Genomic DNA, 21,096 nt, shown 5'->3' with positions numbered 1-21,096 from the left:
TCTACATTCTTCTTCTTCTCGGACGTTCTTCTTCATTGGTAGGACTGTGTGCAGTCTTGACAAACAATAGCAAATGATACTGTGCCCAGACGTTCATGTAGTGCATTGCAGTTACAAAAACCAGTGTGGTTCTTTGTGACTGGAGCCTCTATTGAAGGTTCTGTTTATGACGCGTTGACGAATTTTTGTAGTCGACGTCGTCTATGACGTTGACTAATCGTTGCAGCCCTAGTTGGCGGATGTTATGCAGTGCATTTTCATTTTAAACAGTCAATGGAAATTAACTAATTGATAAAGAACATAAAAATAGTTTTGACGGGAACAAGCTATTTAGTACAGTACAACAAAGCTCACCAGTTCTTAGGCACTTAGCAGGACTTTGGTCCATCCATCCATCCTCTTCCACTTTTTCAAGGTCAGGTTGCGGGGGCTGCAGCTTGAGCAGAGAGGCCCAGACTTCCCTCTCCTCGGCCACCACTTCTAGCTCTTCCGGGAGAATCCCAAGGCGTTCCCAGGCCAGCTGGGAGGCATAGTCCCTCCAGCGTGTCCTGGGTCTTCCCCGAGGCCTCCTCACGGTTGGACGTGCCCGGAACACCTCACCAGGGAGGCGTCCAGGTGGCATCCTGATCAGATGCCCAAGTCACCTCATCTGACTCCTCTCGATGTGGAGGAGCAGCGGCTCTACTCTGAGCTCCTCACCCTGTCTTTAAGGGAAAGCCCAGACACCCTGCGGAGGAGACTCATTTCAGCCACTTGTATTCATGATCTCATTCTTTGGGTCACTACCCACAGCTCATGACCATAGGTGAGGGTAGGAACGTAGATCGACTCAGCTTACGGCTCAGCTCCTTTTTCACCACGACAGACCGATGCAGAGCCCGCATCACTGTGGACGCCGCACTGATCCGCCTGTCGATCTCGCGCTCCATTCTTCCCTCACTCGTGAACAAGAACCCAAGATACTTGAACTCCTCCACTTGGGACAGGATCTCGAGAGGACACTCCGCCCTTTTCCGGCTGAGGACCATGGTGGACTTTGGTGAAAATCTTTAAATCTGTCTACCACACTACTTGCTCTTGTATTCCATATATCTATGGTTATGGCGGAGTGAGTGAGTGAGGAAGGCCCCTCCCCTCGGCTTGCTGCTTGTTTCTCGGATTAGCGCTAATAAATCGGTGCCACAAGCGAACTCTGATACATAGCGAAATGAGAGAAGTCGCAAAATCAACCAGAATGTTCAAGCAAATTATAGGAAAAAAGCTTAAATCAGTTAAGTAGTTCTCTTGTGAAAAACAGACAGACATGCAGACAGACTTTGGATTTTATATACAGTGGAACCTCGGTTTGCGAGCATACAGTGGTGTGAAAAACTATTTGCCCCCTTCCTGATTTCTTATTCTTTTGCATGTTTGTCACACAAAATGTTTCTGATCATCAAACACATTTAACCATTAGTCAAATATAACACAAGTAAACACAAAATGCAGTTTTAAATGATGGGTTTTATTATTTAGGGAGAAAAAAAAATCCAAACCTACATGGCCCTGTGTGAAAAGTAATTGCCCCCTGAACCTAATAACTGGTTGGGCCACCCTTAGCAGCAATAACTGCAATCAAGCGTTTGCGATAACTTGCAATGAGTCTTTTACGTTGCTCTGGAGGAATTTTGGCCCACTCATCTTTGCAGAATTGTTGTAATTCAGCTTTATTTGAGGGTTTTCTAGCATGAAGCGCCTTTTTAAGGTCATGCCATAGCATCTCAATTGGATTCAGGTCAGGACTTTGACTAGGCCACTCCAAAGTCTTCATTTTGTTTTTCTTCAGCCTTTCAGAGGTGGATTTGCTGGTGTGTTTTGGGTCATTGTCCTGTTGCAGCACCCAAGATCGCTTCAGCTTGAGTTGACGAACAGATGGCCGGACATTCTCCTTCAGGACTTTTTGGTAGACAGTAGAATTCATGGTTCCATCTATCACAGCAAGCCTTCCAGGTCCTGAAGCAGCAAAACAACCCCAGACCATCACACTACCACCACCATATTTTACTGTTGGTATGATGTTCTTTTTCTGAAATGCTGTGTTCCTTTTACGCCAGATGTAACGGGACATTTGCCTTCCAAAAAGTTCAACTTTTGTCTCCTCAGTCCACAAGGTATTTTCCCAAAAGTCTTGGCAATCATTGAGATGTTTCTTAGCAAAATTGAGACGAGCCCTAATGTTCTTTTTGCTTAACAGTGGTTTGCGTCTTGAAATCTGCCATGCAGGCCGTTTTTGCCCAGTCTCTTTCTTATGGTGGAGTCGTGAACACTGACCTTAAGTGAGGCAAGTGAGGCCTGCAGTTCTTTAGACGTTGTCCTGGGGTCTTTTGTGACCTCTCGGATGAGTCGTCTCTGCGCTCTTGGGGTAATTTTGGTCGGCCGGCCACTCCTGGGAAGGTTCACCACTGTTCCATGTTTTTGCCATTTGTGGATAATGGCTCTCACTGTGGTTCGCTGGAGTCCCAAAGCTTTAGAAATGGCTTTATAACCTTTACCAGACTGATAGATCTCAATTACTTATGTTCTCATTTGGATATTGGCATGATGTCTAGCTTTTGAGGTGCTTTTGGTCTACTTCTCTGTGTCAGGCAGCTCCTATTGAAGTGATTTCTTGATTGAAACAGGTGTGGCAGTAATCAGGCCTGGGGGTGGCTACGGAAATTGAACTCCAGTGTGATACACCACAGTTAGGTGATTTTTGAACAAGGGGGCAATTACTTTTTCACACAGGGCCATGTAGGTTTGGATTTTTTTTCTCCCTAAATAATAAAACCCATCATTTAAAAACTGCATTTTGTGTTTACTTGTGTTATATTTGACTAATGGTTAAATGTGTTTGATGATCAGAAACATTTTGTGTGACAAACATGCAAAAGAATAAGAAAACAGGAAGGGGGCAAATAGTTTTTCACACCACTGTATTTCGTCCCAGAAACATGCTTGCAATCCAAAGCACTCGTATATCAAAGTGAATTTCCCCATAAGAAATAATGGGAAGTCAGGTGATTTGTTCCACAACCCAAAACTATTCATATAAAAATGATTAATACAAAATATAAAGTAAAAATACATAAAACAAATTAACCTGCACTTTACCTTTGAAGAGAATCATGGCTGATGTGAGTGAGTTTATAAACTCTTGTGGTATTCCACCCAACGGGACGACACGCGGAAGCAACCGCAGGCTCCCAGCGCTGTAACAGTTCGCCGTAAAAGTGAATCCGAAAAGATCGCGGACATGCAATAAGTGCCTGCTGTTAATGGGTGATACAAGGAACGAGGAACATTATAAATGCGCAGGGCACAGTATTACTTGGCCACTAACCTGGGCATGACCCTGCCTGACTGCTGTGTCTGTGTATATGAGAGTGGCAGACTGCGCTGTTTCTGTTTGGGGTGCAAGACAGGGACTCACACACGTGGTCACCATGCTGTAGTAAGCAGTATACGCTCATACGTATGTTGACTATATGAGAGAGGCACAGTGACTGATGATTACCCACAATCCTGCAGCGACAGAGAGATGAACCATCGGCTCAGTTGTGATCACATAATGCTCGGCAGACAAAGCGTATACAGACTACTCATATTGCAAGACCTTGCTCGTTTATCAAGTCAAAATTTATTATAAATTTTAGCACGTTTTGCAAAACACTCGCAGACCAAGTTACTTGCAATCCAAGGTTCCACTGTATTACATATTAGTAAACCTTCAAAATAATGTGCAGTTAAAGTCTCAACAGCATTCTCAACGTTTCTGGAGTTCGGTAGAGACAGATAACTATAAGAATCTTCACCTAGCAGCTCTGAAAATGTCTGCTGTGTTTGGGTCTCCATACCTCTGTGAGTCTGTGACATGAATGTCATGAAATCGAAGTTCAGAACAAGACTGGCAGACGAACATTGAAATGACTCCATCAGAGTGAACCGAAGTGGCTCCACTCCACCAGACACCTCTCTTGTTGAGTCATCTGACTAACTAAAAAAACACATCGAACATGCGACTGGACCTGTGAATAAAGTGACACAGTGACATGTGACAAAATGACAAATGAAGAAGTCATATCTGTGGGTTTGGAATTGCATTGTTTTGTTTTGACAGCATTCGTGTTTCAATTCAATAGTGTGAGATAAACTAGAAAATGCCTACAGACATACAAAATGCACTTGCAGGTGAACTTAATATTTTTTTTGTGATGTTTTAATCCAAAATGTGAGTTGTGGACACCATTTTGAAAATGTTCAGGCAAAACAAGCTTATTCAGTTTGTTTGGGTTGAAATAAGCTACGAGAATAAACGTTAGAAAACATGAGGAGCTCTCGGCCATTTTCATTTTGTAAAAGGAGCTCTCAGGGGGAAAAAAGGTCAGAGACCCCCTGCCTGAAGAGTGCCAATGACTTCTAAAAATGCCAGTCCACTTCTTACTGCTTTGTATGACATAACATTACCATCCTTATTCTGAATGCTGCACATAAATGCTGTTCTCACTAGAAAATATGTTATCTCTCTATCTGTCCACCCTTCCTTGACCTGCCTAGTCAAATTCAGAACCACAGAGAGCTGGATGCAGTCTTTCTAGCATTGAGATTGGGGCACCAAAGAAAATATATTTTATAATGGATTCATTGATATGTGGATTAGCTTTTTGCCAACTCCATCCCTCGGCCCTTTCCAGCTTTCCTTTCCTTACTTTCCAATGAAACCATTTTTGTACTGCGATGCTTAAACTCGCAATGTCTCCAGACTGCTGTATTTTTTCAAGCTCAGGCAATGTTATTGAAAGGATAGGCTGGTAAATTAATAACATCCCACCCCTTCCTTAGGCTTCTGCTTGTATTTTTGGATTAAATAGCCCAACTTAATCTGTGGATTTTTAATGGCCCAGACTTCACTCTGCAAAATGCATTATGCTTCAGACAAGTAGGCACTTATGTAATATGCAGATATGTAATATTGAAATACATATAACTAAAAGAATTATCCATCCAACCCGCTATATCCTAACTACAGGGTCACGGGGGTCTGCTGGAGCCAATCCCAGCCAACACAGGGCGCAAGGCAGGAAACGAACCCCGGGCAGAGCGCACACACACACACCAATCTCACACTAGGGGCAACTTAGGATCGCCAATGCACCTAACCTGCTGTCTTTGGACTGTGGGAGGAAACCCACGCAGACACGGGGGAGAACATGCAAACCCAAGTCTCCTTACTATGAGGCAGCAGCACTACCCACTGCGCCACCGTGCTGCCTACAAGAGTTATACTTTAAGCTATTTTTCTTTAGTGAGTAATGCTAGTCAAGGCAAACATGTGGGTGCATTTCAGAAAAGCAGTGTGATATAGTAGTACTGCAGAAAGGACGTTATTAAAAAAAAAACGGCACATTCTGCTGGTGTCAAAAGTCCTTCTACAACATCCAGAATAAAATGATTTTATAAAGTGAAAATATTGCCATGACTTTAATAATTCTTTGCCTCGAGCATTTGTTTATTAAAAAAGTGTTTGATCAAATTAGAGGACTGAAGTCTCACACTGCAAAATGAGAAAGTCAGTCCCTGAGGAACGCCACTGGAAAGCCGTCACAATAATTTCAAGTGCTTCACAATTTCAAAAAAAAATCTTTGATTAAATAACATGACTAATGATATCAAAATTTCATATTTTTAGGTCATTTTTTCACTTTTGTGTTTGCTGCTAAAGTCAATTTCAGCTTTTCTGTTGACAACAGCTTGAGTGACCACTCCGGTCAGAGGTGCCAGATTTGCACTGAAACCTTTACACATTCTTTGCAGAAAGCAATAAGCAGCACCGTCCTTATCAATGACAATGAAAACACAGCAGCCGTGTGCCTTTTTTCCTTTTGTTATTTTAATGACTTTATTTAAAAAAAAAAAAATATATACCAAGTAAGATTATGTGTAGCTACTTCTGCGAACACTCGGTTTTACACTAATCCAGTGGTTCCCAAACGTTTTCGATTCTCGGCGCTCTTGCTGAATCCAGGTTTTCCTAAGACGAACCCCACCAGCCGTCAAATTCTAATTTGTGAAATAGCAGTTAATTAAATGTATTAATTAAAGGGTTAAGTAAAAATAAATAAAACGTATTTAAGATCACCTTGTAACTAAGATGCTAGCAATGCATTTCTTGGTATTGATGCCTGCTTATAAAAACTACCTTGGTGTTGATTTAACTCTTTTAACTTTCTGGTAAAGTAGTCACGAGATTGACTAACCATGATGGAATGATTGGTTACTTGGTAGCATCCACTCTGGTGCCAAACCTTTCCTACACAGTACACACTGCGGCCTCTCGTCACCATTGACTTCTGTCAACGTAAAATCAAAGTCCAAATGACTGTCCTCATATTTTCGATATTTGCGCTTCTTCACTCTCTGGTTGACGGTGTGCCCTCTTTATTTTCACTCTCGCAACGCTTATTAAAAACTGATCCATTATTAAAAATACACACGAGAAGAAATATTTCAAAAACTTCACTTGACTTAAACACAAAAATATACAGTTGATGCAATCTCGGAAAATTAATTCAACACTCAGACCGCGCAATAAACCGACAGCTATTTATATACGGACACAAAGTACAGAGAAAGTTCAAGAAACTTAATTTTTGTAGAGGCTTCCGCAAACAGTTATTACTAAGTGAGTTACTGGTTTGCACCAGGTCCGCCTGATGTTGCGTCTTATCACGTTGAATTGGAAATGGAAATAAAATGATAAAAATTTTGTAATATTTCGTGGCACCCCTGTGAGGGAGCAGCGGCGCACACTTTGTTAACCACTGCACTAATCTATACACGGTAAATGAGTCACACATGCGCAATTGACTGCTACAGTTCTGTAATGTCATGTTGGCCTTGCAGTGCATCATGGGGAGGACTGAGGGTAAAAAAACAAAGTTCAGCTAAGCATATTGCACAGTAGATTTTTAGAGAAATGTTTGGCAAAGGAGCTCCCTATTAAACCCCCCCAAAAAACACTAATTTTGACTTTGTTTGTTCAGTAATATTAATACCCGTGGATGGAAATGGCCCCTGAATCTACTGGTGTGAATGTTCCTAAGTCATATTCTTGAAGAGAGCCGTAAGAAAATGGGACTGTGCAGGTTGGACGGGGTCTTATTTAATGCCTTTATAAGTAAATACTGTATGTCCCAAACAGAACTGTGCATCATACCAAAGTGTTATTGCTGGCCTCATGCATCCTGGCCATAAACTAGATGTACACTTCCAGCAGGATGAAATGCCGTGTCACAAAGCGTGCCTCCTTTCAAACTGGTTCCATGAAATTGACCGTGTGTTTACTTTACTCCAGGCTGGTGGTAAGGCTGTCCTCCTGGCATTGCAAGCAATCTTTGCCTCCATATGGGAGACTGGCATCATCCCAACTGACTGGAAAATGGGACTTGTTGTCCCTATCTGGAAAGGGAAGGGTGATCGCCTGGATTGCAGCAACTACAGGGGGATAACGCTGCTCTCTGTGCCGGATAAGGTCCTTGCTAGGGTTGTCCTCCATAGGATCCATGATCACTTGCTCACCTACCAGCAACTGGAGCAGTCTGGTTTTGAAGTCTACCATCAAGCACATCCTGGCACTGAGGGTTCTCATGGAGCGCAAACACAAATATCAGCAGAGTTTCTTTGCAGCCTTTGTCAGTTTTCGTAAAGCGTTTGACTCCGTTGATCGAGCTGTGGCCCTGTGGGACATCCTGATGGTTCTCGGGATCTCCTTGAGGTTGCTGGATATCATGGCCGGCCTGTACACTGGTACTGTGAGTGCTGTGCAGAGTGGAGGCAGGACCTCTGCGTTTTTCCCAGTTGATTCTGGGGTTCGTCAGCGGTGTCTTCTGCTCCTACTCTGTTCAGTGCTTGTATGGACTGGGTGTTGGGCAAGGTCGTGGGGTCCAGCGGCTCTGGGGCTACTGTTGGTGAAGAAAGATTCACGGATCTCGACTTTGCTGATGCTGTGATCTTTGCGGAGTCAATGGAGGCTCTGATCGGGGCACTCGTGAGACCGAGTGAGGAGTCTGAGTGTCTGGGCTTGCGAGTGTCCTGATAAAAACCAACAGCCAGGCCTTTAATGAGCTCTTGGGCACGGCCATCAGCAGTGTGTCTGTCTGCGGAGAGAGTGTCGACCTCGTCGAGAGGTTTACTTACCTTGGCAGTGACATTCATGTGACTCTGGTAACTCTTCCTATAAAGCCAGTAGTGTAGGGAGAGCATGGGAGGTCGTGAGGTCGCTAGAAAGGGGTGTGTGGCACTCCTGATATCTGCTAAAGGATGAAGGTCCAAGTCTTTAGAGTCCTGGTGCTTCCTGTCTTACTATATGGTTGTGAGACAAACAATGTCCAGTGACCTGAGACGAAGACTGGAGTCCTTTGGTACTGTGTCTCTGCGGAAAGTCCAGGGGTATCGTTGGCTTGACTTTGTGTCCAATGAGCGGTTGCTCGTGGAGTCCCGAACGAGGCACATGACCTGCATTGTGAAGGAGTGTCCGTTACGGCACTACGGCCATGTGGCACATTTCCCTGAGGGTGATCCAGCTTGTATGATCCTCATTGTCAGGGACCGGGGGGTCGCCCACGTAACACCTGGCTGTGGCAGATGGAGGGTAGGACTAGACCGTGTGTCTGCCTGGGGGGTTGCCAACCGGGATCCCGAGTTGTTTCGTCGTGTAGTGGGTGTGGCAACGCACTGTACCATTGCATGTTTCCCGACTTGACGTACTTTACTCCAGTGGTCTGCACATCCTCCAGGTCCCCTAATCCAGGAGGTCACCTTTGGGATAAGGTGGAAAAGGAGGATCTACCATAAGTTTGTAGTAGGAAAATCTCAAGGAGCTGTTTGATGCCCGAATTTTCAGGTCCGGGGGTGTTGGCAGCATGTTGTTTAAATTCATTTATCAAAGAATTCAGGCTGGTCTTGACGGAAGAGAACATTCCAGCTATTCGGTAGGTTAACCTAATGTAGTGGCGACAAAGTGTTTAAATAAAATCTTTGGGTGAGGACTACATTACAAAACGGTACACTCTGTGGTGTCTCTGCCAAAAGGCTGTTTTTTTTGTTTTGTGTCATACTTTATGCTTAAAAAATGTTTGTGTCTTTGATGGTGACATAGTAGTTGGCTGCATGCCCATATCCGAAGTAAAAACATGAAAATGCTCATCTAGTGGTACGGAGGAGTGAGGGAGGCCGATCTGGAGGAGGGACGGTGATTAAAAGAACATAAAGCTGCTGATGTTTGTCAGTGGGCCACAGGATGTGTAATATTTTCCAGCAGAGGTCTGGAAATAGGCTGTAGAGTTGAAAGCTTTATGGCTGTGTAAGCGTAAAGTCTGCAGTTATAGCAAGGGAGGATAGAGCTACAGTATTTAATTGAGTCTGACACTGATCCCTTATCTGTGCATGAGCGGACAAGATGGTACTGAGGTATTTTTCTTTGAAATGTCCTCTCCTGACACAGAAGTGCAGACCTGCAGAAGCTCAGCCTGGATTTGTGGGATCTCTAGCATACTGAAGCCCTTGAATACTTCGGCATCTGCCACTTTTCCTTGATGACTTATTTCAGATTTGTGAAGCATACTTTGTCGAGATTTTATGCTTAACGCTTGCAGGGCCTTCATAGACTGCCATGCGTCCTTTTTTTTTTTTTTTTCTGCCAGTTGGTGTGTTCACTACCTGCTTGCGTTCTCTGAAATCTGTTCAGGTCAGTTGCTTTCTAGCAAGCGGCGCTGCCTGTTGACTCTTCATGAGCGGTATTTCCATGTAGCCTGTCTATTGAGCTGTTTAAGGAATTGGCCCTGTTTGGCCTTTCTGCTGCAAGAACCCGACTTCTCTGTGGAAGTGTAAACATTAACCAGCCAGCATACTGGATAATCTTAGTAGGAGGTTAATAGTTAAGAAGGGAGTGCTTTTATTTAGAGTAAAGATACACTGCTCACTGGTATTCTGCCTCATAACAGCAAAACCAACATGGAGTTCTTGCTGGCATATTTTAAATGTAGTTGCAACTGGGTATGAAAAAGACGCTGCCCATTTGTTTTCTGATAGAAGTTCTATGATTAGCTGGCACTCCATAACAACAATTTCAATTTTATTTGGAGACTCTCTCCAACCCTCATTGCAGCCAGTTTCACCCTTTACTGGGTTGCTAGGCTGCATTATGGAGGTGGACAAGGGTCTGGTATGTTTTGGATGTGATTATTTGTGAGCGGTGCACTCTTCCAGAGAAGAACAGCAGCTTAAGGAGTTCAAAGATTCCTGTATCAGTGTTTGGGCAGCCCCAGCACGTCAAAGAGAGTTTCATTTGCATTGTGCTTTGCAAATGAGGAGTTCATTCTTGAATGGTTACTGCAGATTTATATGTTTATTTAGTGGCACGCTTTGAAAAATGACTGGCTCCTAGTTGACTATTACGTCATTTTCGTTCACCTTTATGCCAAGCTGCAGAGCTCTTGACCGTTTTTTTTTTTTTTTTATGGGAAGTTTTGAGTTCCCCATTTTCTGCTTCTCCAGCAGAAATAAGTTGAGCCATTTGTGATTGTGTGCAGCATTTTCCTAAATGGGAAATGCTGGGCACGTCATGTCAGCAGTTAAATAACGGAACACTTGGCAGTTGTGTTCATGGCCATACATATTTTCATACTACCGCAGTCATCTTGTGCTTGGTTTTCAGCCCCCCATCCCTCAAATCTGAAGCTCGCCTTCAGAAGTTTTACATTTTGCAGGCGGTGTGCTCACTGCGTGGGCCTTGAAATGCTGCATCTTTCTCATTCACTGCTGTTTGCATTATTTGGAAAAAGTTCTCTTTTGTTATTTAAATCCTTCACTCTGTTTGGTATGTTTGTACTAGGCATCATTAGAATATTGCAAAGTAAAATCCAGACGGGATAGGCGTACGACAAAAATGTTCCATGGAGAGAGAGTGAGGGATTATCCGTTTGACACAGCAGATTTTGATCCGATCTGAACTCTCAGTGCTTCCACATTTTAGTAAGAAAACATTACGTCGGTCTTACCAGCTTGCATTGAATCTTGCATCCGTTTCATCAGACATTTTTCATATCTTCTGTGGTACAACAACAACAACAACCTTTATTTCTGTCGCACATTTTCATACAAATAATGTAGCTCAAAGTGCTTTACATGATGAAGAAAGAGAAAAAAAGACAAAATAAATAATTAACAAAGAATAAAAGTAAGGTCTGATGGCCAGGGAGGACAGAATAAACAAAAAAAAACTCCAGACGGCTGGAGAAAAAATAAAATCTGCAGGGGTTCAGGGGTCACGAGACCACCCAGCCCCCTCTAGGCATTCTACCTAACATCAATGATCAGTCCTCATTGTATTCAGGGTTCTCATGGATGGACTTGATGATGATGTTCACGTGGACTTCTGGCCTTTTAATCCATCAATGGAGGGACATCACGGTGCTTTGATTAGGTGGTGGTGGTTCAGGTCACCACCACAGAAAACCGGAAAAAGAACAGAAGAGAGAGTAGGAGTTAGTATGGATTTTGGAGCCACCATGAATAGTAATGATAATGAATTGAATATACAGAGCATCAGGATTAAACTAAAATGAAGTTATGGGAAAGCCATGTTAAAGTAATGTGTTTTTAGCAGTTTATCAGCCTGGCAAATTCCTGTTGGCAGGCTATTCCACATTTTAGGTGTATAACAGCAGAAGGCTGGCCGCCTCACCCCTTCTTTTAAGTTTAGCTCTCAGAATTCTAAGCAGACACTCATTTGAACATCTAAGGTTACGATTTGGAATATAACGTGTCAGACATTCTGAAATATAAGATGAAGCAGATTATTTAAGGCTTTATAAACCATAAGCAGCATTTTAAAGTCAATTCTGAATGACACAGGTAACCAGTGTAGTGACATCAACACTGGAGAAATGTGCTCGGATTTTCTTTTCCTAGTTTTCGGAGTCTAGCAGCTGCATTCTGCACTCGTTGCAGTCGATTGTTGTCTTTTTTGGTGGTCCTGAGAGGAGTGCGTTACAGTAATCTAGCCGACTGAAAACAAACGCGTGAACTAATTTCTCAGCATCTTGCAATGATATAAGAGGTCTAACCTCAAAAAAATGCTGTCCTAGTACTCTGATGAATATGTGATTTAAAATTCAGGTCAGTCAATAATTACCCCAAAATTCTTTACCTTCGTCTTGACTTTTAATCCAAATGCATCGAGTTTATTTCTAATAACCTCATTAGATCCATTATTGCCAATCACTAAAATTTCAGTTTTCTCTTTATTTAGTTTGAGAAAATTACTACTCATCCATTCACAAACGCAAGTAAGTCCTTGTGTTAGTGAAACAACAGGGTGGGGGTCATCAAGTGCTATTGACAAATACAGCTTCATGTCATCAGCATAGCTGTGGTAACTCACGTTATGCCCCGAGATAATCTGACCTAATGGAAGCATGTAGATTGAAAAGAGCATTGGACCCAGGATAGAGCCTTGTGGAACACCATATAGGATATCATGTGTCTGTGTGTACAGACCTCTGTTTGCTTCTCTTCTTGTCTGTTGTGAGAAATCAACTTCAGTGTGGCAAAGGAGGGTGAGGTCACCATGCAAGGGTCATTCAGGTTGGAAGTAACATCTTACAGGTACTGTAAGTCAACTACTTTTATGCCAGCTTGAACAGAACCTTGCATTTGTTTGCAGAGTGTATTGACGTAGTCCAGGTAAGCCCGTCTGTAGCAGTCCAGTGCCGCTAAGATTCACACCGTTGAGAATTTATTTTATTTTTATGGTGGAGATTCCAGGAATGCACCCAGCCTTGGCCCAACCCGCATGCACTCACAAACAGAGACAAAAACGGAGAAAACCAGTAATCAAACAACAATAAAAGAATGTAAGGAAAATAAATTAAAACAACAATACCACCTAGCGCTGGGCGGTATGACCAAAATTCTATATCACGGTATTTTTCACATTCTAAGCAATCAGTCCTTTTATAGTCCTAACTATAATAGCGAGGATAATGGAAATAGTAAGGTAGAAAAATGTAATACTAAGGTGAGAGCTGCTACTGACATAGTCGCACCTGAAAAGACAGTTAAAAATCTTCTAGCATTATAATACAATGGAAGACCCAAAGAGTGTCTGATTTAAAAGAACATGCCGGAGAGCTGAGTGTAAATGGAGGAAAACTAAACTTACTATCCAGTATGAAATATTGAAGGTTAAAATAACAGAATACAATAACACTGTCCGTCTTGAGAGGCGCTGCTATTTGTCTAAGATTATAAATAACAATGCTAGGAATCCCAGAGTCTTATTCTCTACGATTGATCATCTGCTAAACCAGGTAACTCAAAGGAATGTCTCTAAAATACCTCCAGTGAAACTTGTGAGGGTATTGCTGTATTCTTCAATCAAAAAATTAATGATATTAGACATAATATAGTATATCTCCCCAACACTGCGGATCCACCTAAGCCCCAGTACTCCGTTATAAACAAATGAAATTCTTTCACCAGGATAGATTTGCCTGATTTACATAAAATAATTTCTCAACTGAGACCCTCCACCTGCATCCTATGAAAAAACTTGTCGGTATTGGGTCAAGAAGTATCAGACGTGCTAATTGATGGTATTCTTGACATTGTAAACTCGTCATTAGATACGGGGGTCTTCCCAGACTGTCTTAAGACTGCTGTAGTTACACCCCTACTCAAGAAAAATAATCTTGACCCCTCGGCTCTTGAAAATTTTAGACCTTACTCTTATTCTATGTTAGGTAGTGTTGTCTTATTCTAATTCTTACTTTGTCTTTTATTTCTCTTTTCTTCATCATTTTAAAGCACTTTGAGCTACATTATTTGTATGAAAATGTGCTATATAAATTAAATGATGTTGTTGTTCAGAATTATCCCGGTTTCACAGTATTCAACAGTATTTTTTTTTTTCCAATGCGTGAGTGGATGTTAACCACATTTTCCACTGCAGTTACTGCAGTAGACTGGCTAAGAATAACCTATTCCACCGTCATGAGAATTGTACATTGTACAAAAAAACATTTTAATGTGCACACGAGTATTAATGCAGGTTTGCATGGCCCCATAAAGTGATCGTTTTCAAGGGGGTGGCACTAATGAAGAGAAGGAATCACATTGCATGACAGTTTCAGTCAAAATCTTGAGCCTTTTTATTGAACAAATTTTGCAAACAACTTAAACTATAATTTTGACAACATATTTTCAAACATTCACAAAGGCATTTAGACTTAGTAAAATATCCAGAGGTGTTTCTCAAAACTTGTATTGCACTGAACGTGTCTTAGAAAAGGAATAAATAGTAAATATTTTTTGTAAACCAACTACACTTTCTATTAATGTTGACAATCTCAGTCTACTGACACGTTAGCAATATCGATTGTAATGGCGTTGGTTATCTCAAGTCACCGCTTGCTTTTTTTTGTTGTAGGCAGTACCTCTAGCAAACGCATCTACAAGTGACGTCTGACTCTAGTGTCCTCTAGCTTTTTCAGTTTTACCTGAGGACGTGGAGGGTGCCAATCTTGGTTTCATACATTCATGGCACTCCAAAGCATGTGTGTGGCTAAGGTGGTGCAGCAAATTGCTCGTGTTGACAACTTTAGCGCAACAGCATTTGTAGTAAATAGTTGTTTGGTCCACATCCAGCCTTTTAAAACCGAAGTATGTCCAGACAACAGACATGGCTCCTTTTTTCGGCAAAAGTACTTCTGTGTCATCATGTTCAACTTTATCGTCTGCTACAGCTTCAGTTTCGCAATGTTCTCTGTCCATTTTCACTTCCCAATACCTCCACTAACGCCTGTACTCCGTTGCTTGCGTGTTTAGCGGTGTAGCAGTGAAAAAAGTGCCCTCTTAAACAGTTTCCCACTGCACCACGTTTCCGAACGTTGTTTAGGCTATTTAAACTGGTGTTGAGGTATAAGAAAAATTCGTATCATCATAAAAATAAAAAACGGTTTTCGGTATGAACCGTTCTACCTCCCAGCACTAATACCACCCCTGTTCCCCTTACTACGACTATACATTAAATACACAAAGCACAAACAAAACACACACAGCAAAGTCCATGAAAAACGGCAACGGATGAAATGTAATGATGAAGATGGATAGTCCAGAGATCTGCACATTGGATGGGAATGTAAAGATAGTCCTAGCGGTAGTTCCTGAAATGGTGAAGATGGGTGGATGGGTTCAGGAGCGCTCTTTTCCTTGCAGGATGGCCATGAATCCACTTACAGTTCTCTTCTGTGTTATGAGACCAGTCCATCCTATCTTTGATGTGGACCCTCAAGTACATGTAGGAGTGGACCACCTCTATAGCCCACCCCTCAGATAGTGACATGGAGGCTCTTTGGTGTGGTGAAAGTCAGTAAGAATTTCCTTGGTTTTGCTGATGGTGAGATAAAGACAATTCTCTTTGCACCAAGAAAAAAAAATAATCCACCACAGGCTCACCCCGCCTGCATATCTCTGAGTTTACCCCTTAACACTAGAATTAACAAAGCCTACGAAAAAACGTATAAATCCGGCCCACCTTAAATCCCGTCGCACCTCTCCGTCAGCGTCTTTTGTCCTGTAAATGTGCCGATAAAGACAAACAGCCTACTATTCCATCCTCCCACCACCGCAGAACGTGCACAAAGTTCTCCCAGCTCATGCCCTGATTATAAATTGTTATTTGGAACATATGCATTTCATGTGTGTTCCATTTCTACAATAATCTGTGTGTAAACATTGTTAGAAAAGTAGGATGAAAATCAAGATGAAAATACTGTTAAAAAGAAAAAAAATACATTATTCCTATATAACTGCTCGATACATTTTAATATATTTTTTTTTTGTTTTTTTAGCAAACTTAGTTTTCTAATAAATGTATTGTTCCTTAAACACAGAACCTGGGAAATATCAGTTCACTTAATTAGTGCAGGAGTTCAATTAAAGCTGGTTGGAACAAAAACCTGCAGAAGACAGGGGGTCCCCCCAGAACCGATGTTGAGAACCCCTGCCTTAAAACTTACAGAATATGTTCATTTTTCACGTCAATTTTAAGATTACACACATATTGTAAAGCAGTGTATCTGTGTTGTTTTAAGAAGTAAAAAAAGCAAAACATTGTGAAATTTAGTCATTTTGAAAGGGCACTTGGCTGTGTGCTTTACTTGTCACTTGTCACGCTTGGCACACCGTTCACACACCACTTTTGAGGGACAGCAGTGTGGATTCCCTTTAGAAAGTCCTCACTGAACACCATTATTGATGTTGAATGTTGATGCCCAGATGGAAATTGCTGTCTTAGTTCTATAAAATTGAGGCAATTATAATTGAACAAAGTTGCGTTGAATGATTGCTTATTTTCTTTCGCTATATAGAAGCCTATTTCATTATTTTGCAAAGATAGCGCCTGCTACTTCTGGATTGATAGTGCACATGTGTGCAATGGAGGATAAGAGGTACAGTATATTAGGTGACCAAGAGTACTGAGCGCGTGTGTAGAATGCAATGAAGTGACAAGAAGTAAATAGACATTATAGGTGTCCATCTAACCATCTTCCTATGATACTTTCTCTAGGGCAGTGTCACCGGGCAGCTGGAGCCCATCCTAGCATGGATTTAGCACAAGACCGGACCAGTCGCTGAACTGGGTGCCAGCCTATCACAAGACGAACACACGCACTCACTAGGGACAATTTAGCAACGACAGTTCACTGATGTTTTATCAGGTTCAAGTTTAGTAAGTTTAGAGTAGCGACTCTGCCTCACGTTACCAGGGTCTACATGGAGTTTGCATGTTCTGTTAAAATAAAATTTTAAATATTTTTTTTAATTAAGCTCGTTTTGTATTTTTCAGTGACCTATGGGATGGTGAGTTCAAATATGTACTATTACACGAAGGCTATGTCTCAGCTTTTCCTGGATGCTCCACTGTCACCAGTAGAAAAGACCACTTTCAAAACACTTGGTAACATGGAAGACTTCTGGAAGGTAAAGAGCTTCTTTGACTAAGTTTGGGATGGGTGAGGAAAGCTGTGTGACAGATTTCAGGACATGGGTTATTCAGAAAGCACTTTAATATATGTATGTGATAGTTTTACCAAACTCGAGAAACTCTGAAACTCCTACTCATGCATGTCTAACCTGCATTTTATCTTAAGATCAACTTAAAGTCTTGTTTCCAGCAGCAGTACATAGCCCTTGGTGTGGTATGGCATGTCTCCAGTGTAACTGGTACCTTGTAAAAGCTAATATTCACACAGGTGGAACTAACATATAAACAGTTTTATCAGCCTGGCCGTGATATGTCTGTGGATGAATCTATGATAAAATACAAGGGACACCTTTTTTCTGCCAATATATGCCAGACAAGCCCACAAAGTGTGGCATAAAAGATTTTGTACTGGCAGAAGCAAACACTGGTTTCTGCCTGAAAGTAATCACATATACAGGACAGTATTCTTTTCAAAGAGATAACTGTCCCTTGACAAGTCCGGTTGTGCTGGAGCTGCTTCAGGGCTATAATCATTTGGGTCCTGTTGTGTACATCTGGACAATTTTTATACATGCCCAGAATTGTTCATGGAGCTACAGAGCAGGGGAATTGGAGCTTGTGGCACAGTGAGGGTGAACAGGAGTCACAGGCACTTCACAGGCTGAAGATGAAAAGAGGTGACGATAAGGTTTTCATGCGGGCGGAAAACTTGGTGGCAGTGGCCTGGCACGATGTCAAACGGGTGACTTGCCGCTCTACAATACACACTAACAATATATGTGAGATGTGCAGCAACAGACAATTGAAAAGGAGGCACCAGTGCAACACGTATTGTAAGGAGCGCAACATGGCAATGCATGCAATTGGCTGCTTTGAATGAGATCAGACTTGGCAGGACTTTGCTGTGTAACATGTATGTGAAATCATAGAGTATGCAGGCTCATAGAACATGAAAGACAATAACATTTTGTCAAAAATAAATATTTTTGTTGATTTAATATGTTAAACAATTGCTTTGTGTTCTTTTTTTTTTTTAAAAAAAAGTTAGTTTTTGGAAGGATATTCAGCCCTGGGAGAAAAGGGGGGGGGGAAAAATTGCCCTAAAATAGTTAATAAACTAAATGGCTTGTTGAACAATTGAGTCATTGATGCAGTGTGTAAGCTGGGCAGAACTACCAGTGTTTGTGGTGTTCCCTCTATTCATGATGAAATTTTTAAAACTCCATAAACTGTTTATGTTGAGTCAACTGTGACATACATGCAGAATTTTATGAGCATCAGCCAATCTGTTTTGTAGTAATGTGTGGTTTTTGTTGTGTTGGCCTTCTATTATGGCTCCCCATTGAAAGTCTTGAAACTCCATGAAGCCATGTACTTTAAATTGCATGAACAATAAAGTAAATGAAAAATTTTGTGAAAGTAGACATTGCCGTTTTTAAGTGACATGCGATTATTTGTGTTGATACCGCACTACTAACTCCAGCCATCGCTTCTACTGAATCACTGACGTGGAGTGTAGCCTTCACTGTAAGTAGGGCCAAACCTAAATCTATACTATTAACATATATCCGCAGTAATATGACTGGACCATTTCATGACCTGCGATTCATTAAAACCATCCTTACCATTTTAAGATAGATAGATAGATACTTTATTAATCCCACGGGGAAATTACCATACTCCAGCAGCAGCATACTGATAAAGAACAATATTAAATTAAAGAGTGATAACAATGCAGGTATAACAGACAATAACTTTGTATAATGTTAACGTTTATCCCCCTTTGTGGAATTGAAGAGTCGCATAATGTGGGGTCTCCTCAGTCTGTCAGTGGAGCAGGACGGTGACAGCAGTCTGTCGCTGAAGCTGCTCCTCTGTCTGGAGATGATCCTGTTCAGTGGATGCAGTGGATTCTCCATGACTGACAGGAGTCTGCTCAGCGCCCGTCGCTCTGCCACAGATGTCAAACTGTCCAGCTCCGTGCCTACAATAGAGCCTGCCTTCCTCACCAGTTTGTCCAGGCATAAGGCGTCCCTCTTCTTTATACAATACAATACAATACAGTTTATTTTTGTGTAGCCCAAAATCACACAGGAAGTGCCGCAATGGGCTTTAACAGGCCCTGCCTTTTGACAGCCCCCCAGCCTTGACTCTCTGAGAAGACAAGGAAAAACTCCCAATAAAAACCTTGTAGGAAAAAAATGAAAGAAACCTCGGGAAAGGCAGTTCGAAGAGAGACCCCTTTCCAGGTAGGTTGGGCGTGCAGTGGGTGTCAAAAGAAGGGGGTCAATACAATACAATACACAGAACAGAACAATTCCTTAATACAGCATAATAATAGAAATTTTAGAAGTACGGTTTAACAGTAGATGATATGACATAATTAGGTTTGGATATTTTTAGAGTCCTGGAGACCTCATCCATCTAGCTGCCTCCCCATTTGGCCATGCCACAGCTGAAACATTGCTCCGATGAAAGGACCCCTCTTTCCCATGATTCCTGTGATCCTCCATCAGGGATGACTTTACCATAGGCAGGCAAACAACTTGGCAGGTGGGCCGTGGCACCAATTGCCACATTTGGGTACCGAGAAAAGAAACAGAATAGGTGAGGGTTAGTATTCCAATATAATTATCATGTTACTTATGTTTTAGTGCTCTTGACTAACAACAGAGATGCAGTCTGTACAGTTAATCAGCAGCTCTAGTCAGGGTGTGCTAAACTGAAGTAGTGAGTCTTCAGCCGGGATTTAAAGGCTGAGACTGAAGGGGCATCTCTTATGGAAGCAGGCAGACCACTCCACAGTTTAGGGGCCCTGTAACTAAAAGCTCGACCTCCCACTGTTATTTTATTAATCCTTGGAATCCTAAGCAGACCGGCATCTTGAGATCTTAATGTGCACTCAGGTTTGTAAGTCATGATAAGTTCAGACAAGTAAGCGGACCTTGGCCATTTAATGCTTTATATGTTAAAAGGAGGATTTTGAAATCTGCCCTAAACTTAACTGGGAGCCAGTGTAAAGATTTAAGAACTGGAGTTATGTGTTCATATTTTCTTGTTCTTGTAATAATTCTTGCAGCCGCATTTTGGATTAACTGGAGGCTGAATAAAGAACAGTTTGAACTGCCAGTGAACACCGCATTGCAGTAGTCAATCTTACCAGAAATAAATGCAGGAATTAATTTTTATTTCTAAATCCATGCTGTTAATTTAGAAAGCGCCTTAATTTCCTAACATTTTAAAGATGGAAAAAACATGTTTTAGACGACTTTGTAATATGTGCTTTAAATGACATGCTAGAATCAAAGAGAACTCCTAGATTGCAGGCTGATTCAGTAAAATTAATTGGGATTCCAACTGAGTTAAATGACGACAAAATATTGCTGTGATCAGCGTCATTCCCTCCAACAATTAACATCTCTGTTTTATCTGTATTTAAAGACAAGTAGTTCTCATTCATCCACTCCTTTAATTCACTAACACAACTAATTAAAGACAACTTCGGAGAAACTTCATTTGATTTAAAAGAAAAGTATAACTGGGTGTCATCTGCATACGAGTGAAAATTAACATGATGTTTCCTAATGAGAGATCCCAGTGGAAGCATGTAAAGTGAAAACTGTGACGGTCCCAGTACTGAGCCCTGCGGGACACCATATTGAACTTCTGTGTATAATGATGGAGTACTGTCAGCACATTTCATTTCATGCTGCCTCCCCAGCACACCACCGTGTAGAAGAGGGCGCTCCCCACAACCGTCTGATAGAACATCTGCAGCATCTTATTGCAGATGATGTTGAAGGACGCCAGTCTTCTAAGTGCCATGTAGCCTAGACATTTAAGTTGGTGCTGCTTTGTTATACTCAGAAAAATGTCATTATTGGAATTATGCAGAGTTATTGGGTTGCCTCCATTACAAACCTCTACCCAATTAAGGTTTGGAAATGCCATGTAAGACTATATTTTAAGCTGCATCAATAGCAACCTACATGCATTTTTTGTGAAAGGTTTTGATATTTTTGCATGATTGG

At 41.7% G+C, this 21,096-nt stretch overlaps 1 protein-coding gene across 1 annotated transcript in view; it reads left to right on the top strand.

Moving 5' to 3' along the window:
- Positions 1–21,096, top strand: part of pkd2 (polycystic kidney disease 2) — a 51,164-nt gene that overhangs the window by 9,934 nt on the left and 20,134 nt on the right. The window contains exon 3 of the mRNA XM_039750151.1: positions 16,928–17,061. Within this exon, the coding sequence (XP_039606085.1) occupies positions 16,928–17,061 (134 nt within the window). The remainder of the gene's footprint in view (positions 1–16,927; positions 17,062–21,096) is intronic.

This window comes from Polypterus senegalus, chromosome 4 (genome assembly GCF_016835505.1).
Source record: "Polypterus senegalus isolate Bchr_013 chromosome 4, ASM1683550v1, whole genome shotgun sequence".
In the NCBI taxonomy this organism is placed as follows: domain Eukaryota; kingdom Metazoa; phylum Chordata; class Cladistia; order Polypteriformes; family Polypteridae; genus Polypterus; species Polypterus senegalus.
The sequence above is the reverse complement of the archived record's forward strand: the minus strand, read 5'-3'. Positions and strand labels throughout refer to the sequence as shown.